This window comes from Lagopus leucura, unplaced genomic scaffold, assembly GCF_019238085.1.
Source record: "Lagopus leucura isolate 7727_CA_CO unplaced genomic scaffold, USGS_WTPT01 Super-Scaffold_100004, whole genome shotgun sequence".
Taxonomy (NCBI): Eukaryota; Metazoa; Chordata; class Aves; order Galliformes; family Phasianidae; genus Lagopus; species Lagopus leucura.
This window is the reverse complement of record NW_024962264.1, coordinates 20,036,167-20,061,030: the sequence shown is the minus strand read 5'-3', so window position 1 is coordinate 20,061,030 and position 24,864 is coordinate 20,036,167. Positions and strand designations below refer to the sequence as shown.

Sequence of the window (24,864 nt, the reverse complement as noted above, 5' to 3'; positions counted from 1 at the left end):
TCTAACAAAGCCATAGGGATTCTTGGGTGAGCAGCAGAACGTACATAGTTCAGGGAGTTCCGTTCCCTAAAGTGGTCACCTGAGCAAGTTTCTGTATTCAATGAGGAAACATACTGTTTTTTTCAGTGTCTGTGGGCTATGAATATGAGTCTTGCTTGGATCTGACACTCTGGGAAAAGAGGACTGCCATTTTGCAGGGCTACGAACTAGATGCCTCTAACATGGGTGGCTGGACGCTGGATAAGCATCACGTATTGGATGTTCAGAATGGTAAGGAGTTAAGTTTCTTCATGCCAATTTCAGTGTTTACCTGCTCTGCACGCTAGGCATCTTGTTCCTTTCATTTAAAAAAAAGAAGAAAAAGAAGGGAAATTATGAGATGTTTTGCATCTGATAAACACTGTGAGTTTTACAGTGCATGTCATGTTTATTACTTCTGCAAATACTTATGCATTAATAATAGCATCTAACAGCAACAGTGTAATTCTGCATTGGATATGTTCACCAAAAAAAAAAGTTGTTGAGATTGTTATTAAAAATTTAGTGATGCTAAGGAAATGCTGTTTCTCAAGCGTTTGTAGGTTTTCAGCATTGTTGGCATTCATCCACTGTATGGTAGCAGTATCTTGAACAACATTTCTACTTTCATTTCTCACAGTGTGTGAAAATAAGGTGGTGGTAGCGGGCATCCTGCTAAACTGAGGGCGCTTCACTCCCAGAGCAAAGTCCCCCATTTATACCAGAGATTTTTCCCTACTGCTCATGACATCCCCAGCCACAGCATGGCTGCTGATGGGAGCTGTTAGCAGACAGTACTCTCTGTTCTGGAGGATGAGCAGTCGTTTCCACTGTCGTCCCATGTAAACTCTTCCATGAGGTACATCCTCTCTGGAGTGCTGTGGTCAGCCTAGAGCTCAGCAGGTGACAAATGAAACTTCCTACAAGCAGTGAGAGTCTGCGTGCCCCTCACTGTCTGAGCAGAGCCTGGTTGCTAGCAAGCGAGTTCTCCTTCCTCTCAACAGGACAGGTTTCTAAGGACCGTGCCACGGCATCAAGGTCAGTTGGTCCCATGTGCAGCTCTCTGGTGGCTGCCACACTGAGTAAACCTCAACTGAACGTTGCACATGAGGGAATTGGGAACAATTTGGCTGAAAGAGAGATGAAGAAGGCAAAGTTGCATGGCTCAAGGTGGGAGTTGGTTGCACTGTACTTTTTTTTTGGCAGGGAGGAGCCCAGAATTCTTTCAGCAAGGAAAGAATCACTTCTGTGGTACCTGTTGTCCCTCAGAAGTTTCCTGCAGTGCCTCCTATTTTTTTGTGAGATGCATTAAGTATCACCTAAAGCATTGCTTCTGGCTCATAAGGCAAGCAAGGTAACCAAGTACAGGGAAGGGTGACATTGTAGTGTCACTGTACCTAATTTAAAAACGAGGTGAGGAAGAGTGCAAATTCCTGAAAGGTAATTCACCTGAAAATGAAAGGAGCTACAACTATAAATACATACATATGGCTGATTCTGTTGACAAGTCGAATCAATGGCAGCTTTAAATTCTGTTCAAAAGTATGTATGACAAGTAATGACTTTTCAAAGTGAGGTGTGTTTAATTGAATAAACGAAGAGAAGAGATGCAGTGACAAGGCAGGTGAGCTGGAGAAATTTATTCAGAAGGGAGTGCAGACACTGTTTGCACGGACATCCCCAGCTCTTGCAGTAAATAGTCTAATGTGCATCTCTTAGACTGTGATAATAGAGGAGAAATGTGAAGGACCCATTTTTCAAGGTAATGACAGAATAAATCAGGTGCAATAGTGCACTGTGCTGACTTGTAGAATTTCTCTGATGAAAATTATAGAACTCAGCTATTTCAGGCAAAATTATGGTTCCATGATTGTCATAAATGATGTAATCATGAGAGAACGGATTTCGTATACTACTAATGCATTCTGGCTTTGACTATTCATGAAAAATACATTCTCCTCCTTTGAGTTAGATTACTTATTTAGATTACTTGTCATTAAGTTTCCATAAACCACTTTCATTCTTCCCAATTTTATTGCTCTTACGTGTATAATCTACCAAATTTTATAACATTATCAAGTAGTGAAGCCACCTAAAGCATTTAAAGAGGCAAAGTATTTTTTCCGCCTATCTGTCAGTACAAAGAGTTCAGTTTTGGGGTGGGGACGGAAAGAGGAATCCATCTTCAATTTCCTCAATGCATTCCAAAAAGAGGTGCGTTCCCCAGACTGCCTTTGGAACTGTACAGACAATCAGTACAATGTGCATTGCTGTGAAGTACGCGTGGCTTTCATGGATCGTACCACGGACAGGCACATTGTGACTTACAAGCACCACCATGATAGACGGCTGTCGGCAGGCTGCACCGTGATGGATTCATTGACATCTTCAATACTGAGGGTGCTAGCAACATTTTAATATGCTATAAAATTAGATGTTTGGTTGTTTTTTTTTTCCAAAACTGAAGACTTACCATAACGTGCATTTTTCTCTTCAATTTCCTGTGGAAGCATAAGGAAGAAAAGTTCTGCTGAAACATCACTTTGTCTTTACAAAATTACTGTTCCTTTCTTGCCTCAAAGCAGAATTAAGTTTAAGAAGCAGGTTGGCCTGGCACATGATTTTTTTATTGTTGTTTTTTGACATTTTTAATAACTGCCTGTAGCTGCAGACATTGTACTGAGGCAGACATTGTTGCCAGGGGTACATTTTCATGGTGAGCTGAGTAAGGAGCTTTCTATAGTGTAAGATTCAACTTTTTTGAAGTACCTTTTTAGTTAATACTTATAGTTTGCAGCAGTAATCCAGTTTTGATGACATATGACATCACATTTATAGTTAGCTATAGTAGCAAATACTTTTTTTTCCTTTTTGTAATACACAGTTGGGTGAAATTTCAGTCGTTTCCAGAGAATTCCAAAATGGAAACATTTAAAATAGTTTTTTCTACTTTCAACAGATAGGATAATTTAATGCTTTCTGTGTGTTTTAGTGTATTTGTGACTTAATTACGACTATAAATGGTTTAATTAAAAGTTCTCTTGCAGTGAGAAAAACCATGGTCCTTCAGAAGTCCTTTAAACCAAGAAAAGGAAGTATTGGGAATGTCTGTGTGTCATTTCATATATATACATCCAAAATTTTAATAAACCACTTTTGATTTTCTGTTTTTTGCATTATCTGCCAGGAATCCTCTACAAAGGAAATGGTGAAAATCAGTTTATATCTCAGCAACCCCCCATTGTCAGCAGCATTATGGGCAATGGAAGAAGACGCAGCATCTCCTGCCCGAGCTGTAATGGTCAAGCTGATGGTAATAAATTACTGGCTCCGGTTGCCTTAGCTTGTGGGATTGATGGCAGTCTTTACGTGGGGGATTTCAACTATGTTCGACGGATATTTCCATCTGGAAATGTAACTAGTGTTCTCGAACTAAGGTAAGTTTTTCTCACACCGTGGACCTCTAGAATTGTGAGTTACTGCTGCAAATAATACGTATGTCACACATTTCTGGCACTGTGTAAGTCAGTTTCCAAATGCTTGTGGAAACTACAGGAAGTCAATTAATAAGATTTCAGTACATTTGAAATTGTATATAAAACTGAAGTTAAAAAAAAAATACCATGGTAAAATATCTGAACTCTACACATTCAAACAGTGAGAATTTAATCTACTCAGAGTAATTATTCTGTGGATCTGAAGGGTTAACCTACATAGTTGGGGTGAGCGGACCACTTCACTAATGACAGATTAAATGTTGCCTTCTTTTCCTCTTTTAACATCCTTTCTGAGTATTTTTCTAATCATGTTTTTCTGTTCTTTTTTACTTGCTCCCACCAAGAAATAAAGATTTTAGACATAGGTAAGCATTTCTTAAAGAAGATTTATATTTTTCTAACTGTTCCTTTTTCTTTTTTAACAAATGAATGCTTATAATGGACTAGTCGTTTCTAAGATGTATTATTAGAAAGGAGGAGTATTTTTCAAAAATAATGAGTTCATATGTTTTAGTTATGTCAGCCGTCAGGTGGTATCGTCCTCTCGGATACGAGGTCCTATTTTCTCATCATTCTCTGTCCTCAGTTAGGCTTCTCTCTGTGCTGTATGTGCCCTTCTTTCCTTCATGCTCCTATCTTCTCACTCCCCTTCCTTGCTGGCACTTCTGCTGATTCTACCAAAGCTCATTCATTAATCAGATCCCCCAAACCTGATGAGAAAGACATGTAACTACTAGAATTACACAAATATGAAGTGAGTTAATTTCATTGACCCTTTGATGCTGAGACTTCTCGGGCTCACATTTTAACAGACTTTTTCTTTAAAATTGAACTTTTCTTAGTAGTGAAAGTTGAAATTGTTGCATAGTAGGACAATTCCAGGAGTTCAGATGTTAAAGTACACCAGGCTTTATAAGATTTGTCATAGACAGAAGGTGAATTGGAAGATTTGTAGTACAGCGTCCCTCTGTTGCAGCATAGGTGCAGTAGTGGCACAAACAGATACACGAGGGTGGATGCTTAGAAGTGCTTTGCCACAGCAGCTGTGATGGAAAAGTGAGCAAAACCAAAGTCATGCTGAAATCTTGTTGAATATGTGAAGCCCTACATGACTTTGTGACAGAATTACTAAGTACCAGGCTCAGTAGCCCTGTAGGGCCTCTCCTTTTTTGCTCCCAACCCTTTTCCTTCCTTGTTTTTAAACAGAGTGCCATACCTCAGTTATCCTTCAGCCCAGGTGATTTTTTTTAAATTCACTTTGCTCTGGGCATGGTAATTCCTGAAGAAGGGGGTTATGTTTAAGATGAGGCAAAAATTTCCACGACTTAATAAGGCATTTGCACTGGTGCTTATAACTGAGAGGTAATGCATAGTGTGGCTGATTTGAAGTTATTTGCCAGGTGTTACTTGGAATTTCTTCTCTTTAGTGGTTTTAAGTTCTCATTATTAAGTTTAATTTGTATTTGATATTCTACTTTTAAAAGAAATACATCCCTTCTTAGATCACAGGCTGTGATTGCAACTGTGATAAGACACTGTCTTGACAAACGTACAGAATACAGATTAATATACAAAATGGGAATTTGGCAAGGTGGGGATCGGTCTCTGCTCCCAGGTAACAGCGATAAGATGAGAGGGAATGGTCACCATCCATGGAGGTGTTCAAGAAACATGGAGATGTGGCACTGAGGGATGTGGTTAGTGAGCAGTATAGGTGGTAGGGAGACAGTTGGGCTGGAGATCTTAGATCTTAGAAGATCTTCCAACCTCAATGATTCTGCGATTCAGTGATTCTGAATGCTAGCTGGGAGCTGCTACTGCTCACCTGCGGGCACCATGCTGCACATGGGCTGCGATGCCTCTCCCACCACACGGTGCCCATGCTGTAAGTTAGGGAGGCACTGCAGATCAGATTATCCTCCAATGTGTCAGTGACCTCACATTTTTTCCGTCTGAAAGCTGAGCTGGTGTCTTTATGCACACTGCTGCCTCTGCATGATTAATGCTATAGGCATTCACAGAAGAGGTAATTTTTAGAAGGACTTTGAAGACAGGAAGGTCACCTGCAGGCTGTGGCAGGATCCCAGAGAGTCCTTAGGGAGACAAAAGAAAGTTCAGTAGGGCCTGAAAACAGCTTTGAGTTCAGAAGGCGCACAGTGAAAGGGAGGGTATAGATCAGGGAGAGTGTTTTTATGAAGCACTGCATGGAGAGTAATGCAGGTGATCTGGAGGATTTGAAAGAACAGCAGAAGCAAGGTAAGGAGATGGGAAACAGATCATTATGCCAACTAAACAGCACTTAAAAGTATGCTTGTGTAACATAAATTTCATGTTAAGAAAGCCAACAACAGGACTGGGAAAATACGGGAAGTCTGGTTGTGTGAGCTGTGCATGCACTTGTGAGTGTGTGCTTTCAATCATTAACACCGTTATTAATTGCAGCTAGAATTAGTTAATTTGTTGTTATTTGTATTTATTGGACCCCACGTGGGCATGTAGCTGCTTGGTGGTCAGAGCTCCTTGCAGTGACAAAGCAGAGCTCAGTGAGTCGAGACGTTACCGACTGCATTTTATTTCTTGTTTTTTTATGTTATTGGTAGAAGGCAGAGCATTAACATTATTTCAAACTACAGTGAAATAGAGTAATCTCCATGCAGCTTTCCAGGTTAACCCTGTAGTACGATTTTATGCACATGCAATGTGCATATGTGTTTTGTGGTTGGGAAATGTGGTTTTCACTGGTCAATTACCCAGATCCTAAGAATGTGCCCTGCTCCGGGGAATTAGTGGTCATTTCCTTCCTCAGCTTTTAACCTTCCCATGGAAAGAAACTTGAGGTTAAGGCTGCTGTCTTGTCTCAGAAGGAAACCATAAGGCATCTACTTAGGGCAAATTGAAGGGTTTACATTGATTCAATAATAGCACCCTATTCAGTTCCCAAACTTGGGGTTAGTTGGAGTTTTTTTGGATATACTGAGAAAATATCCTTAAAAGATCAGCTGTATATTTTTCATATGAATATACACTAATGACTAGTAGTCGATCCTGCATGATCACGAGTTCATCTTGCATCCTGAATCACCGCATTGTTTCAGTTGGAATTACCTAAAACATGGCAATGTTTTCATACTTACAAACAGAGCAGCTTTAAAAATTCCTTTTAGATAGAAATGATTGTCAGGTGTAAATTATTGATCGATTTAATGACTCTATTCCAACAGCTGAAAAACACAATTCAGACAATGCCAACAGAGGTGAAGAAAAATACTTTAATTTAGATTTATTAGTATAAGAGAGGACTTTATTTTAAATTACAATGAAATAAAATGTAATTGCACACTTTGTGTTCTGCAGCACTGCTTATATTTGAAATGTCTGCAAAGTTTCTGGAAGACCAAAGTAATCGTACAAATGAGTGTAATTTAATTTGCAGCCTATGGAGGTATAAATAATTCGTACACTACACAGTGATCATATAAATGATCTCTGCATAAATGAAGGTTCAGAGAACACCTTTAAGCTATTTGGTACGTTGGCAGAAACGGGTTTCTAGCAGACAGAAATTGGATGTAAGGCCACACTTAATCGCTTTCAGACATGCTGTATAACATCCAGCTCTGTAGCTGGGCTTTTTAAGAGGTGCTAATCACTGCGTATTTGATTTCATTAGTCTGCTTCACTTGACTTTTTCCTTCTGAACCAGCGTGTTAAAAGCCTTAAAACCAAAGCAAATCCTATTTATGCAACACATTTTTCTGTGTTTTTGTAATTGGATAGCTATAAAAATCTGTCCCTGCTAAAAGACAATTTGTTCACAAGTTGTTCCTGTTGATCTCTCGTTGCGTTTTCCAAGTGGCAGTACATAAAAATGTGTTACATTAGCACAGTTATGTATTTACAAAACGGGAAGCAGGGCGTTCTGAGAACAGATGTTTGGATATCACCAGGATGGGGAGATGTGTTTCTGTGGCGCTTTTGCAAACATCAGAAGTGGAACTGACTGTTCTGACACTGATTCAATCCATTAGGAGAGCATCTGAGATTACCTCCTGTGTTTACATGACCTTATTTCAGTTCTTCGTGCCGTAAATTAGGTCAGGAATCCTAACTGCGGTGGGTTAAGTTTCTACATCATAATATATCAACCCAAAAGGTGCTCTCCAGGGTAGGTTTTTTCACCAGCAGGGGAGAAAAGGCAGTAATTCTCAATTATGTGGCACCAGTGGAGAGGCAAAATGTACGTTTCTGGGAAAATGGTTAGCAATATATATTTTCACTGTAATAAAGACCGAGTTGGCATAGTTAGTGGTTTTGTGTCAACATGTATGGCTATTTGAAATACAGCTCTGCGTTAAGGAGAACAGAAAAGCTGCACTCAGTGTTCAGGTGGAAAAGATGACATTTCCTAATGTGTTAAATCATGCGTATCACGTCTCTGAAGGCAGTGGATTAAACAAATACTTATGAAGGATGTCTTATCTTTCGCCTGTGAACTAATCATATGAACTCTGCCTTATCTGTTTATGAATTATATAAACTGCGCACCCCAGCAGCCTTATATAAATTATAATAAAACAGATAAGTTGATAAGAGCACAAAGTGTACACTAGGGTTGGGGTCATGCCGCAAAGTTTGAAACTGACTCATGGTTTTAAGCATGCAGAAATCTGGGGAGTTTTAAGGCTCCACTGTCTGGACACGGCCTGTTGTGGCAATGGGAGCCATCTCTAATTGAAGGGCACAGGACGGTCCTCTGAGCATCACAGACAGAATTGAAATTCTGTCCTAAAATGATGAGGAGTGTAGGCTGGACTGCCTACGCCACAGGGAGGAAAGGAGAGCCAAGAAAAGCTTTGGGCCATGACCTGTGCTGAGTAAGCCCAGAGATCCAGCGTGGCTTTTAACTATTTATAGTACACTGCATATGAACTGAGGCCTTTTCTTCCTGGGGTGACATCAAAGCAATTAATTACAGCATGTGCAATGTGTAATTCCTTTTTACAGCAACAACCCAGCTCACAGATACTACCTCGCTACTGACCCCGTGACAGGAGATTTGTACGTTTCCGACACAAACACACGCAGGATCTACCGGCCCAGGTCACTCGCGGGTGCCAAAGACCTGACGAAGAACGCTGAGGTGGTCGGAGGGACAGGGGAGCAGTGCCTGCCCTTTGATGAAGCACGGTGTGGTGATGGGGGCAAGGCGGTTGAGGCAACTCTCATGAGCCCTAAAGGTAAACAGGAAGGGCGCGATCATGCTTAATGCAGCAGCTGATTCAAAAATGTGGTTTTGAATAATTTCTTCCAGTGGGAAAGGCCACTAGGAAGAGGGGTGCCAGAGAGCCAGGTTGATTCCATAGTCAATATTTGTCTTTTATGATTACTGAATGTTTTGAAATACTCATTTAGATTATGTGTTTGGCAAACAGTGGTGAAGTTTTAAAATCAGTGTTGCACGTGGTGCCACTTAACAGGTTTTCCAGGTTACCTTACATGCTCTCCAATGAACAGCAAGTGCAGTCAGCACTACAGATTTCATACTGAACATTGCTTTGTTATGCAGAGTGAGTTTATGAGTTGGTTTACTACCCGTTGCCTAAGAACATCTTTTCTGCCCTAAATTTCCACTCTTTACATCCCATTTATGCCCTTAGTTACTGATATTTTAACAGCTGGTACAATAAACTAATTTTAATTCTCTTCACTGAAGGAATAGCAATTGACAAGAATGGATTAATATACTTTGTTGATGGGACCATGATCAGAAAAGTGGATCAAAATGGAATAATATCCACGTTGCTTGGCTCCAATGACCTGACCTCAGCACGACCTCTGACCTGTGATACCAGCATGCACATCAGCCAGGTAAGTGGGAACTCATTTGGAGAGCTGAACTGGGGCTGCAGGTGCAAATGCAGCTTTCTTTGACCTTAAAATAAAACTGGGTGGAGTTTATAACAACTAGTTGAGAGCAGAATTTGTGGAGAGAGAAACCTTAGAGTAGCAGTGTGTTCTCTTAGCTATAAATGCTGCTGTATTCAATTTTTCTGCCCATAAAGTTCAGTTTAGTTTAGAACAGCAAAACCATCAGCAGGAAGCATTAAGTCTAGTAGTAAATACTTGAAGAATGGCAGATATGTTACAACTCTATTGTCACATTGATGCTTTCTGAATTACTAGCATCCTTAGCCCACTGGAGTGAATGAGACAATACATACAGTGGAGTATGGTGGGTTTTTTTGTTCTCCACAAGTTTATGTAGGTAAGAAGGGATGTCACTAGTGCTGTGTTTAAAAATGGAGTACAGTACCGTGTTTCAGACTGGAAGGCAGTAAGTTATGTTTGCTATGCAAGAATAAAAAATGAGTGCTGCCTATGAAGATTCGACTTTGATATCTATCTTGATTTTTATTTATGCACTGCTGATACAGAAAAGTGTAACATTTATTGGAGGGGAAATTTGACCTGTGTTAGAGTTCCAACACTGCTGTTCTTTCAATAAAATAGGTATCCTGACATCTTTCCCTTTGCTCCCTTGAAAATCTTTCATTTGCTGCACATATTTTTATATAAGAATTCTCATCTGCATTGCTTACAGCAAACGAAAAATATCTTCACGGTATTATCTTAAGCTGAAGGTGAATTTGTTTCATTTCATCCGCACTGGTTAACTGTAATGAACCATTTCTCTCCTTTAAGGTTCGTCTGGAATGGCCGACAGATTTAGCCATCAACCCAATGGATAACTCCATTTACGTTCTGGACAACAACGTCGTTTTGCAGATCACTGAAAACCGGCAGGTGCGCATTGCTGCAGGGAGGCCCATGCACTGCCAGGTTCCCGGAGTGGAGTACACGGTGGGCAAGCACGCGGTGCAGACCACGCTGGAGTCAGCAACTGCCATTGCTGTGTCTTACAGTGGGGTACTGTACATTACGGAAACGGACGAGAAAAAGATTAACAGGATAAGGCAGGTTACAACCGATGGAGAGATCTCATTAGTTGCTGGAATACCTTCAGAGTGTGACTGCAAAAACGATGTCAACTGTGACTGTTACCAGAGTGGAGATGGCTATGCTAAGGATGCCAAACTTAATGCCCCCTCCTCCTTAGCTGTGTCTCCAGACGGCACTCTGTACATTGCTGATCTGGGAAACATTAGGATACGGGCTGTGTCAAAGAACAGACCCTTACTGAATTCAATGAACTTTTATGAAGTTGCTTCTCCAACCGATCAAGAGCTTTATATCTTCGATGTCAATGGTACTCACCAGTACACTGTGAGTTTAGTCACTGGAGACTATCTGTACAATTTTAGCTACAGTAATGACAATGACATTACCTCAGTCACAGACAGCAATGGGAACACTCTGCGTATCAGGCGAGATCCCAACCGGATGCCAGTGAGAGTGGTCTCCCCCGATAACCAAGTCATCTGGCTGACGATAGGCACAAATGGGTGTTTGAAAAGCATGACTGCACAAGGACAGGAGCTTGTTTTATTTACCTACCATGGCAACAGTGGACTTCTGGCAACTAAAAGCGATGAAACGGGATGGACCACTTTTTTTGAGTAAGTACATAAAATAAAGCCCCATGCTTTATAGTTCTATTGAGCTCTACAGTACCACTGCAATACTGCTGGGGACTGGTGAGGTAACTGTAACGATAATGCTTGGTAACAAAATGCACAGGGAGACGCGTTCAGTTTCCCAGCCTGTCTACATCTGTCTTACTCCAAGGATTGGGTCTGCATAATTTTAAATTCGTTATCTCCAATTTCAGTTTTATACATTAGAATAATTGTGAGACAACATCTCACTCTTGTCAACAAAGCTGTAATTCAGACAACCATGATTCTGTAGATTTGCATCAAGAACTAAATTTCCATCCCTTTAGCTCATTAGATTGACACTGTTCTGCAGCAAATACTGACAAGAAATCTGCTTCACTGCCGAATATTTTTTCTTCAATTCTCTTAAAGCAACAGCACGCCTTGTGGTCTTTTACCCAGAAAAAAACTGAGTGTGGGCTTTTATTTTTGAAGTTGTGAAAGGTTGTGTTTCATGGAGCAGCAAATATCTGAGAAATGTGAGCCTTGGGGGGAAGTGTCATTCTTGTAGGAAAAAAGGAGGACAAAGAGACCACCAGCAGTGTATGATATGCTAACAGTGAGAGATACTAGTAATTTTTCCAGCCTTGAAAAAATTCTTATGTTAAATGTTTTGCCCCACATGATACTCATTAAGGCACCAACACCTGTTTGCAACAGCCAGATTAGCAAAAAGTTTTACAGAATCCTCAGATGTATCGAAAGAGGAAGGTTGTGACAATGGATAAAGTGGTAGAACCTGACAACTAGATATTGGCATTGTAGGCAGCTTCATCCTCAAATGAATTGGACTACCAACTAATACACCCAACAAAACAAAAATACAGCTTAAAATGCAATTTATTTCAGAAAAGACAGATATAAAATTAACAGACCTTTTTCAGTCATCTGTCAATTGGAAAATACATGTATACTTAAATCACCTGAAAGACAGATGCTAAGGTTGGATAAAGATGTGCCTATGAAGATGCAGAGTTAGTATGATAAGTAAAAGTGTTCAAGGGCCCTCCATTGAAGTACTTGGGATTACAAAGGGCATCATGAAAATCCTTTTTTTTTCTTTTTTTCTCCCTTCTTTTCTTCTATCTTTTAGATGAAATGCAGTAGCAACTGCTGCCAAGGTCAGGGACAAAAAAAAAGCTTTCAATTCAACACACATGATAAAGAAAATAAAGTGCTGGTGTCAGGCAGTGGCAGCAAAGCCAAACATCTGTGTTCTGAGATAACTTCACATTTCTGTCAGTGTACATTTGGCTGAGGCAGTGTGCGGGAAGGCTCTGAGCACTTGTATCTACTCTCCAACCTTTACATGTGCCCATCAGAGACACGAGAGCAGCAGGTGTTGCTTCACTGCATATTGTGTCCTGAAGCGGAGACACGGATAGAAATGCTGATGCCTACCAGAGACAGCAGGTGGAATGGCATCACTGCCAGTTTTAAGGTATTCTTACAGTAATCTGTAAACTGGCAGGGCTTGGGGAGTGGGCACGTTACCAAAGCATTAGTTCATGCCTGTAATATTTAATGGTGCATTTGTGCATGACTGCACATTTTTTTAGGTCCTGGCAGGAGGACACAGAAGCACAGCGAGGATACACAGGAATGAAAGGCCATTCAGTGGGGAGGGCACATGTTCTGTTCTGCAAGTTACCTGTGCCCTACACGCTCAGAGACCAAAGCACAGCTTTGGATGGGCTGTGAATACTCCTCCATTTGCACAGAGTACACCAAGTGTTTCACTGTGATACACAGAAACCACCTGTTTCCAGTATGCGAGTTTGGAAAGGCAGGAGGTTTGGGGACAGTGAAGTCTCTTACTGAAATTAAGGCATCTGTTGGGTACAGCAGGCACTTCAGATCATGCTGGTGTGCATACTGGATAATTGAGGAGCCAGAGTTCTAATCAGGGCAATAATTTCTCACCATGAGTGTGTGCTTTTTGTGTGCCTACGGTAGTGTACTGCTGATGGCCCCTGGAATGTACCTTAATGGCATCAGCAAGATTGCAAAAGGAGTAGATTTTATGTTCACTAGTAAATATTTTATAGGTCTGTATTTTTCATCACAAGAAGAACTTAGGGTTCTGCATGTCAAGAAATACATAGTTACTTATGGAGTCTCTAAGCAGCCATCTTTCACATCTGATCTGCTTTCATTTAGACTTCCTAGTCGGCGTTAGGTCTGTCCAGCTGGCTTATGCTGAGCCCAAAGGGCAGACTGTTCCCCTCAGAAAGTATCGGTATCATTTCCAAACTGCTGCTTACGTACTTCCTAAATATCTCAGACCACAGTCTCACTGGAAGACCCAAGCCAAAATAATTACGGCGAGAGGTAAGCAGTTCCTCTCACCCAAATCTGAGGCTGTATGAGGCTTTTGCAGAAGTAAAGATATTAATCTCCTCCCCATATCTGTGGCAAATTAAAAATCTGTTTAATTGCAACGAGGAAGATTCAGATTAGACACTTGGAGAAACTTGGTGGTGAAGGCAGAGGAGCCCTGGGGCGGACAGAAGTGACCCCTTACCCTGTGCAGGCTGCCCTTAAGAGCAGATTAGACATCATTGAGGACTAACTTAAGAAGAACAGATCCTGCCTTGGGGTAGGGGCTGTATCATCTGACCTCTCAAGGTCCCTTGCAGTCATGTTTTCTGTGATGCTCCATACAAGTTAATACCAAAAATAAAAAATAGTGCTGATTATGTAAAGCCACAGGGAATAAGTGGGGAAAAAAAAGTTATTTTTCTTGCCAGAGCAGCACTCTTGAAAACATCCATCGGGCATCGCAGCTGCTTTTTTGCTTTTTGGGTTGTTTTGGTTTTTTTTTTCTGACATAAAATCCCCATACACTAAATTTATGTCTGTGTACTTCCCTTTTGAAGAAAAAGCAGATATAAGCATGCCCATTCTGACATCTCTTATTCTAGGATCAACAAACGTTGTTTTGACTTTGCTTTTCAGTGCTGATGATTTGTAATAGTAAATCTGACATTGGCAGCCCTTCCAGAGCCTTCTGCAACCACTGCCAAAATGGAAACTAGGCTTATTGCATCAGGGCTTGCATTGGGGTGACACAGTGCACTTGCGTGCATGTGTCTCAGTCCCAGCTTTTGCATATTCATGTTGGTAGGTAGCGTGGGCTAAAATGTATGCAGCTGAACACTTCTCTGCTGAATTAAGTGAACTCCTGGTAAAACAGTAAGGTTTCCCTAGGATGCCTGGCTAGGAATAAGAAATTAGAAGAAGAAATCTTTCTGACTTTCTTATTCTATTTTAGTAACAGCAAAATATTTCAGTTTCATTGCTGGAGACATTTTCTTTTTATATAGTAATTTATGTATTTTATATACTTTATTCACTCTATGTTATTACTCAGCTTCTCAAAATATTTTGAGGAGGCAACAAAGTTTATATTCCGTGGTGAATTTAGACTTTCTTCCAACTCTGAGGCAAAACTTCTGAACTGTCAGAACATGGAATGGAGGTGGCATTTTTCAGCTCTCACCGTGTTTCACCATTTGGTGGTCCTGCACCTGTTTGAATGGCAGAAGTTACAGTGGTGTAAAAATACTGCATTTCTTATGATAAAAAAATCTTGTTTTTAAGCCAATCCAGTAATAGTTTTGCCATCTCCTCTCTTGCGCAAATGTGTTGTACAATTGCAGCATGGATTCAACCGAGTTCTTACTGATGTAGGAGTAGATTTAAGACAACTCTTTTATTGTTTTTTTAGAACAACTTCTTAGTGAAAAGAAAGAATCTTGGAAGAAAAACACTCCATCTCAAAAATTGGCAATCACTTCCCTGGCACATATTAAAACATCTTTTCGTGATTTTCTGTTAGGGCTTCTTTCTCTCCCCACAGACAAAGTCACACCAGTATCAGATCCAAAAGATTTTTTTTTTCACTTGATCTGGACACTAAATAATCTAGGTTTTATTTTATTTAGTCTCCACTTTGCCTAAGGGAAGGACTGACACAATGGCAATCTTTCTATTTTATATGCTCTTTTAAATGAAAATTGCAAGCACTTGTAATCAGAAGTGAATAACCAAAGGGCCCTGCGGTGCCCCTAGAGGGAGGCAAACCCACAGCCTGCACTCCTGGTCTCCTCAAATGCCCCGCCATGCCAGCTCTGGCCAGCCAGGCTTTCAGTTCAGCTGAAAATGCTTTAAAACCCCCCTACTAACAGAGTGGCTGGTGATGCTTAAGAGGGCAAAGTATTCCAGAACAGGGATGTTAGATGGAAGTCTGCATTATCGAGGCTGTGGTGTTTGTCCACGCGGTGTGCCTGGCCCTCAGGTGTCTCCCCAGTAAGGATGGTTTGGGACGGATCAAGATGACTGGAGCCACGGGGCATCTGCAGGCTGCGTTGTGCTGAGGTGAGCCGACTGATCAGTCCCAGAGACAATAGATGCTGCAGTTCCAGGCATTTGCATTCTTTTCTGACTTGTGCCTGGTGCCTCCATTTCCCTGGAAGGTGCAGACTGTATGGGATCGCCTTTGGCTTTCTCTCACCCCTGTAGTTAATCTGAGATAACTTTGTTCCCTATATGGTGCGTTATTTCCAGTAGCTGCTGATCATTATCTCCTTCCTGTGTTCTCCCCCATTCACATCACTCTCCTTTTGGGAGCAATGTCAGCAGGCAGTAAATATCTGATCTGCACTAAGACGCCTCCTCTTCTTCCCTGCAATTTCACTCCCTTTCATCCATGTCTCTTTTTGCCTCCCCAGCCCTTCCTGTCCTACTAGGTTTCCAGATGTCCCTAGTTTGTATCTTGCTCCTTCCCACGTCTCCTGTTATTTCTCTTAAGGCGTTTGGCTTCCCTGCCTCCCCCTTTCCCAGAGGTGCTTTTCTTCTCAATCCTCTCCTGTAACTCTTGACAGTCCATCCAATCCTTCCCCGGGCGCTTCATGCCCTGAGCTCATTTGTCTTCTCATTCTTCTCCACCCTCTCTCGCTCAATTCTTGTCTCCCAGGGAATGCAACAGAAATCAAAGAGAGTGACATTAGCAAGCAGAGCTCTTACAAGTTTACTTTGCTCCCACAGTTAAATTAATGAGCTTTCCAGCCATTTTGGAAAGGTGATGAAATTGTGCAGAATGTGAAATTATCCTTACAATAATTTACCAGAGAGAATTGCAGGTGAAATCTATTTCCAGTGTATGCTGCAGAGCATCATGCTTTACATATTACGCTTTTATTAACAATGCATTCAGTGCTGTGGTTTCCTTAAAACTTTGTGATTCAGACTAAGACACTGCCTCTGGCGTGGACTTGTTTAGTTTCTCCACGTACCAGACACATCATCTGTAACTGTCTGCATCAGGCAACAGGGAGCTGATGATATTTTGCAGTTTTTCTCTTGCTTCATCTTAATGGATTTCTTGTGGAGTCTGATTTGGAAATACTGAGATTTGGCCTGTAAAAAATCTAAAGAACTTCTACTGGGAGATTTAATTTAGAGAAAAGCAAATATTTAATCTTGATCAGATACAAATTATCTTCCAGTTAGTGTCAGATCAGTTGCTGCTTTATTACATATTGGGATGTTTGCAATTCATGTTGCAATTTTTAGCATTTGTGTATGATTTCCTTTCAATTTGTGGGTGTTCATTTGTTTCTATTTGTGTTCATTTTTCTATCACATTTGTGTTTCAGTACTTTGAGTATCTAAAAAATGACTAATGTCTATTTCTTGCAAATTTTGGGCTTTCATTCAAATTTGGTTTTGTTTTCTTACAAATACCAGGACTCTGCACAAAAATTGCAATCTTTTCCTTTTTTTCATCTACTCTAAACAGAATTCTCTGAATGTCTTTGGTTTCATAGCACTCTAGATATTATTCTCTCTTTTACCATCAACAGCCTTCTGTACCTTTTGCTTTTACTGTTGCAGCTTCTTGCTTCATCTGTCTACAGTGTAGTAGCTATGAAGTAAGTAACCATATTCTTAAATTAGATGAGTTTGTTCACATGATTTTCAAATTCCTGCACTGACTTTTGTAGCATTCTCGTGAGCCCCTGCGTGCAAACCATGTCTTAGGTAAGACACCAAGTAAGCGTGGTGTCTCTTATCATTCAATATTTTATTTACTCAAGCAACTTAATGCTCATTCTCTTCATTCTTAATACTTTCTTAAGTTTTTTGGGGGGATATTTTTTATATCCAGTCCTTGTGCACATGTTTCTTTATCCACACTGCCTATCCAAATCCAGTGTACATTATGCATATTTCCCTCTTAAAATACATTTCAGGGACTGTCTGGTTCTCTGTTAATCAAAACTTGGTGTTTCTCTCCCTCTCAACATGGCACAAATTGAAACTCCTGTAGGCAAAACCTCTCTCCCTCTTACACAGACCCATGGACACAAGGCTGGCCAAGAAGCCATTAGCATTTCCCTCTATCCAAACCAGCTAAATATTCCCTCTGTCCAAGAGAATTTATCAAGAAAAATATGTAGCTGATGCATTCAATTTGTGTGTGGTCACAGCAAATTGAAGAACACTGCATGTTGTAAACCTTCCCATCGATGACACAGACACATAACTGTGTTCATGCAGCATGCCATTTCTGAGGAGATCTTAGTGACAGTTGTGCTTGCTGTCCGTACTCACCATACTCCTTCTTTAGATAAAACTGTTAAGAAGCTTTTCTGATTTCTTACACATTCTTTCGATGAGAATAGATGTCATGGTCTCACAGTTTCCTTATCTGTAACATAACTCAGTTCCACAGTAAATTTTGTAATTCCAATGCAGTATACTGTCATATAGTACAGTAGGGCCATGCTGTCAGTGTTGCACGCCACATTGCTGCTTCAGACTCATCCTACTAAATAGACTTTGAAAATCATCTATACCATCATATATCAACGTAAAATTTTTCATTGCACTTGTCCCCTAATTGTTCTGATATCAGTAGTAGAACTGCTCTACCCTTTTGTTGATTCTTGAATATTTGCTATTCCTTGTCCTTAAAACTAGGCTAAGTAATAAAAGCAGAACTGAGAAAGTACTGAATAGGTAATATTATCAAAATAGCAACCCTGAGGAGACATATCAACATCATTACATCTTACATGTATGAGGAAGAGCGGAGAAGCTTTGATTTCTGCCAAGAAAATCAGCATATGATGTCTCTGTGGTTTTGGAAAGCACTTAGAAGAATAGCACAACAAAAAAAAAAAACAACACACAGTATTGTTCTTATTAATGACATAAATGCCCTGAATTGTCAATCCAATCAACTCTGATTACACTTCTGAAAGTATCCATTTTGCTTCTGGCTTTATCAGGAATATAATACCATTTGTTCAGTTATCCTCATGCTAATATTCTTATCCCATGTTTGCTTTCTATGTCAAATAAAAGTCAGTGAGGCTACAGCCAAGCTTCCCATCTCTCCCCTATGCTCACTTCACTGGAAGCCAGTGCACTGAGTGGTGAAAGGCAGTTGCAGACCACATGTCAACAGCACTTTTCAGTCACGCTGTATTCAAGTCCTCTTGTTCAAGCCTCATCTTTCATCGTTTCTTTCCCCAGGCACTGCTTTTTTAATGCAAAGCACCATTCCCCTGAAATACCTGTCTCTGAGGGAAGTCATTTTGGATTAGGTGGTAAAGATGGTCAGTTTTACTGAAGATTTGGTCAGCCATTATGCCATTATGTTGTTTTGGTCTTTGTCCATTTTTTCCAATTCCTCTGTGCTTTGCATCCATCTGCCTTTCACATATCTCCTTTGTGGGTCTCCTGCAGGAAAACAGAGAGCAACTTTTTAGGCTTTTGTAACCTATTTTTCAAAGGAGGCTGTATTTCCAAAGCCATAAGGCTTATACCTGTCAGTAATCAGTGCTGAATTTTATTAGTGTGAATTTAACATTTATTAACTTGAATTAACTCTAACTTACTAATCTAATGAAGTTGCTGCAGTTAACATGGAAATTGCTAATTTGGGTAGAAGGGCATGTCCTCAGTGAGGCCACACTGATGAGCTTCTTTAGGAGTCCTACCCAATTTTCTCCAAGGATGGCAGTCTGTCACTTCTGAAGTCTGCACTGGGTGGGTCTGACTCAACACCCAAGGAACAAGAGTGCTATTCAAAATTAAGCACAGAACCTGCATCTAGCAATATTTTTTATTATCTGGGCATTCTGCTGTCCTAAAAAAAAAAATACATACCTGTATAATTCTGATTTCCTTTTGCTAAATATTCAAACAATGTAACGTATTAAGTTCATTATGTCCAAGTTGGTTATTGCGGCTCTGTAAAAATACTGATAATTTTTACCGTAAAAGAGGAGGAAAAAGGCAGCAGTGTAACTTATTTGTAAACAAAATGTCTGACTGAGGAGACCTGCCTCTTTTTGCATGGAAGGCCTCAGCTCTGATACTGTAAGCAGACCTTAGAGCAAGGGCCAATCTGTCATACAAAGTGCATACACACCAACTTTTCTTCTGTTTGACAGGCTATATTCCTGTATTTATATCAGCAGGGCGCACTGTTTATCTGCGCGGTGATGGATGGCGTAGGGAAGAGGGGAGGAAGCAGCCTCAGGGAGCCCTGAGATCAAAGCTGCCATGCACAGGGAGCTGCTGAAGGGTGGGTGCTCACCCCGCACACTTGGCAAAAACGTGATCCCAGACCCTGTGGGCTGATGGGGGGTGAGTTCCCATTAGAGGGAAGTGGAAAGGCAAGGGATGAGGGTTGAGGTCTTACAGATAAAAGCCTGGCTGTGGGTCTGTGGCTGCCTGCCTGCTGTAATGTAGTCTCATCCTCATACAAACAATCCTGATACTATTGACCTTGAATCAGCTGCACTCCGTTAAAAAATGTCACAAGTGTTCAAAAGGGGTGAGGAGCAACCACAACTTCAGGAAGCTGCTCTATCCCCAGGTAATGCCTCTAAGTTCAGTCACACCACCTGTGCCCAGCTGCTCCCAGTGCACCCCTTCCCCCTCAGCATACACTAGTCATTCTGACTGCTTCTCAGAATGCAGCACTCACAAAAAACCTGTTTATCCAGCCTCTTGTGTGTGTAAGTACTGTGTCAGAAATGTGATGGGAGTCCTTAAAAGGATATAAAAGGCAGGTGTTTATCACAGCAAACAGTGCAGTGCTAGAAGACTGCAATGTCGCAGTCTCATGCAAGTTCCAAGTAAAAAGGCTTGGCATTCTTCTGGCAAAAAGTAAAGATGAAGTCCCGATAAACTCATGTATTGCTTCATTCACTGCAAAACACTGTTCCCCCAAAACACCCGTCCGGGAGTCATTTTGGATTAGGCTGTCCAATGGTCGTCCTAGGGAAGTGCAGGGGAACTCATGCTTGTTCTCATTGTTGTGTGATGAAGTGGAAAATGAGCATCTTGATCTGGAGGGGAGAGAGCTATGGGGGAGGAAGGAGAGGGGAGAAAGGTGTTGGTTCTTTGCTTGGAGCTCCTTTCCAACAGACATTTTCTGCAGTGATTGTGGTTTTAGAGTGTGCCTGTTGTTTTGCAGATGACTTACAGCTGTCAAGAATTTAGATGAATTCTTTGCATGTGTAGTATACTGAATGCTTGTTTACAGAAAAGACTGAAAATTTTAAAGTTATGACAAAATAGAAACACAAAAAAGCCTCAAATGCTGCAGTAATTATAGGAGAAGGTGAAAAGAAAAATTGCCAATCACTTTCAAGCTCAGGTAATTTCTTCATTAAACACGGGCTGAAACATTCATAATGACCAGCTTGCTGAGATAAAAGACCATCACCTGAATTATGTAACAAACAGTTGGATCAGACTATCCCAAATGAAACTGGGATGAAGACTGGGAAGCGGCAATGAGACAAAGGGACAGAAAGTGACCATCTGCTCAAATTTAGGTTTGAACTTTCTGACACTTTGTTGATATAGAGAGGACAGAGAAATTCAGCTGATACTTAACAGACTTTTAGTGCCTTTCCAGCCTCTGTATGTTATGAGTTTGTATTTTCTGTCCAAATTCCATTTTAAAATCAAGTTGTAACAGATAAGTTCCTGTCCAGAGTTGGATTTCAGGCTGCATTTTACTTCAGGTCCTTTAAAGCACCACTCCAAGACCTATTTTCTGTGATTTTTATTTAGCTGTATTTTGTTTGAGATCAGCTCCATCTCACTCCTCCTGTGCTTGAGATGGGATATGGAGAAGGTTGAGAGGGGAGGGTGAAAGAAAGGAGGGTTAGGGAGGCAAGATAAAGGAGGATATTTTTCACATACTTACAGTTCTGTAAGATTGGTAAGAATACTGATTTTTTTTTTTCTTGTGCTTAACAACTTTCCAAGCAAGAACAAAAGAAAAATCCCACCAGTATCAGACAATAGTTTTTAAAAAATCAAGCTGCTTGTCATAACTTACAAGCCTACGTACATACATCAAATTGTCATTTTTGACATATTTGTTCCCTTCTTGCTATGTTTAGAAAAAAAAAAGAAGGAATGTTAGAAAGACATACAGCTATCTCATTGTTTATGGTTCCATTGGAAAAAAAAAAAAAATCTACTTAATACTTACTTAAAAGTAAGTTATAGTTTAATATTTTGAGTTACCGGATACATTTATACTATGAGTTAACAAGTAAGCTGTTACACCTTTTAAGTTCAAATACACATTGTGCAAATAAAAGAATCTGTACATACGGTACTTCAATTAATATTATTTTTAAGAAGGCAGATTATAAATGAGTAGTTGTGGATCCACTGATGTATGTATATCAGTAAGTCTATAAATTTAAAAAAAAGGCAAAATTGTTTGTTTATCCATGCATGTGTAGATTATTTTGTTTGTTCATTCTTAGCAGGATTATTCAATCACTCTTCAGATAAATAAAAAGCAAAAATGCATATCAAAATCGGGAAAGCAACTCAGAAATGGAGCTAAAGGGGAAAATTATAATGTTATAATGTTGAAGGTGAGGGTCTTTGCCTCTCTTCTGACAGCCCACATAATGGTTAAAGATGGTTGGAACAGAGCTACCAGTAAGTTATTGTGCTCCGTTTTTTAACAGTGAAGGACAGGAGACTTCCAGACCAGCAATGAAACAACAGAGAAACGAATTATATACAGACTGTGCTTTTGTTTCCTCTTCATCAGTTAGGATGACCATTTTGTCATTGGTTTAGCAAGGCAGTGATAACCAATCCAGGTGACTTAGGGTGGCTTCTCTTTTCTGCTGTTTTCAAACTGTGAACTAACTTTTTGGAGGGACAACATTTGAAGTATGTTATGAAAGGCTAGATACAACTGAAAGAAAGGATTTGCAAAATGAGAAACATTATTTAACAGTCCTTATTCTAAATGTGAACTTAATGGCCTCAACAAGCTCAATGAGGCATTTCATCACCAGGTTAGGGTAGATCTTCAGTATGGATCAACACAGTGATTATACATCTAAACAAACCCCACACCACACTGCTCTGTGGAAAGTGAACTTTAAACTTCCTGTGTTCACCCACCAGTAAGCAGCAAGTTGATATTAAAGCCTTCCTACAAACACCTTGAAACAAGTAGGGTAATGTTCTGTGAAATTTCTAACCACTCTTGGTAATTCAAGATGCACAGAGGAAATGCCTGGCATATGCTGAGTGAGTGTGTAACAGTACTTTTCATTCCACCGTCAAAATTATACATGTCTGCATTATGAAATGCATTCATGCCTCATTTCTCTAATACTGTATCCCAATTAAGAGTGTAATTCATAACCAGCCTTTATTGAAATACATAACATACATTTGCACGTATGTCTTGTTATCTGAAACGTGCAGAAACCAACATGCCTTGCTCTTTAACCTGACATGTTTACAACAACAGAAAAAAAATATATATTTTGTTACAGGAATATGCTACAGAGGTCTCTGGAAAAAACAGCATCAGTTATAACTTAGCTATTGGCTTTAGCAGCAACCTTTACTATACACCTCATTTCTGTTGTTCCCTATTTTATGTTGAAGTAGCTTCCAATATAGAACATTAATAATGCTCTGTAAGTTGGGGTCAAGCTAAATGTGCTCCAAAATAATAGGCACCTCACATGAAAAACAGGACAGAAATAAAGAAAGTAGGACATTTCCATCTGTGACAAGGATTACCAGGAAGTTATCACTGCAAAATGAAAAGTGTCCTACAAAGACTAGATCAGAAAAATGGTCTAGGACAGAATGTAATTAAAACTAAAGAAGATGAACAATGGAAGAGAGATCTCCAGCAGGTAAAGAGCAAGAGGTCAAGAATCTGGGAAGCTGATAATCATTATCTCTGTCGATTTGTCACTGCAGAAGAGGAAAACTAGCCAGCAGTGGCAGTTCATCCTAAGGAAGGAAACAAATTTGATCTAAAGGGAAATTCAGCAAGAGGTGATGCCCCTGTCCTTACTTCTGTCTTCTGGAGTTACCGGCCAGACAAGAAGATCATTGAGTTAATGAGTGAAATAGGGTTGGTAGGATTAAAACACATGAGGTAAATGAGTATGCAATTTTTGGTTTAGGTTCCTGAACGTGCTACCCTCTCTTGAGGAATGCCAAGAGGTTGGTTGAATGGCTTTGCCATGGAGCCTCTCACAGGAGACAGGTCAGAGGGCTCAGCAGTAATGTGTACTTGAGTTGTGTTTGGATGAAAAGATCAAAGTGTTTGTGAAATGCCAAATATAGGTGCTTACCCTATAGACTTTACGTCTCATTCCTTTTAGGGCAATTTCAATATTAGAACACTAGACAGATAAAAGAAATCTCTTGGTCTAAAACTGACAAACTTGGATGAATAAATTCACCTTGGCAGCCGAATGCAAGGATATTTGGATGTAATAAGAAAAATAGTATAGGAATGCCCAGAGGTATGAGTGATGTTGCTATGTTGAGCATTGATAAGGCTTTCATTGTCAGCAAAAAGATATCAAGTATAAAAGTAAGTTCAGTATTCAACGTGCTGTGAACGGGATGAAGGGCACACATTATAATCCATCACATAATGGAGGATATAGTAAGTTATAAAAAGACCTATTGCCTTTTTTCTGTTCCTGCCTATAAAAGTAGGAGAAATTCTGTTCTTACCTTTCACATCTCATTCATGTTTTTTTCCTGCACTTGGATGCCTGGATCAAGCAATCACAACTGTTTAGATTCTTTTCACTTTCAGGACGTGTTTTTAAGAACATGAATGAGTAGCATGAATTTTTGTTGATCTTTGAGCTCTCCCCCTCTGCAATAATATTAGCTGCTTATCTGAGACTTGTGGTTTTATGTATTTATGAAAGAAGAGACCAGTTCAGGATCTATACACATAAAGTAAAAAAAATAATGTGGAAGCAAGAATGCATATAACAAGAATAGCAATGTTCAGCGCTGCATGCTGTAGTGAAGCCATACACTACTGAGAGCTACTGATGCATATTGTTTTTCAATGCAAGTGCTGAACTGAGAAATATAACTTCTCATAAATACTGTGATTCAAAGGGCGAAAAGTTCTCACAGAAAAATCTTACCTTTTATGGCTTTAGGAAGCATTGGTCAAAATGAAAACTGGCACTTGGCTCCTAGGATGCAAGTAGTTCCCAACAAGATAACTTGATAGTATTTTCAGGCATTCCTCTGTAAAGTGGAAAACAGAAAAGGGCACTAATTGGAGAATGTATATTCCCCTGGGAGTTAAAGAGGGAAGTTGTGTGTGAAAAAAAAAAAAAAAATTATGGAACCAAAGGTCATTAATGGGTTTGCAGTCAAAT

General features: G+C 40.1%; 1 protein-coding gene across 3 annotated transcripts in view; it reads left to right on the top strand.

The window, feature by feature from the left end:
• Positions 1 to 24,864, top strand: part of TENM3 (teneurin transmembrane protein 3) — a 469,784-nt gene that overhangs the window by 426,821 nt on the left and 18,099 nt on the right. For all 3 annotated transcript variants that reach the window (XM_042870719.1, XM_042870718.1, XM_042870720.1), the window contains 6 exons: positions 127 to 270; positions 3,206 to 3,455; positions 3,860 to 3,880; positions 8,520 to 8,752; positions 9,229 to 9,383; positions 10,218 to 11,092. In XM_042870719.1, the coding sequence (XP_042726653.1) occupies positions 127 to 270; positions 3,206 to 3,455; positions 3,860 to 3,880; positions 8,520 to 8,752; positions 9,229 to 9,383; positions 10,218 to 11,092 (1,678 nt within the window). The remainder of the gene's footprint in view (positions 1 to 126; positions 271 to 3,205; positions 3,456 to 3,859; positions 3,881 to 8,519; positions 8,753 to 9,228; positions 9,384 to 10,217; positions 11,093 to 24,864) is intronic.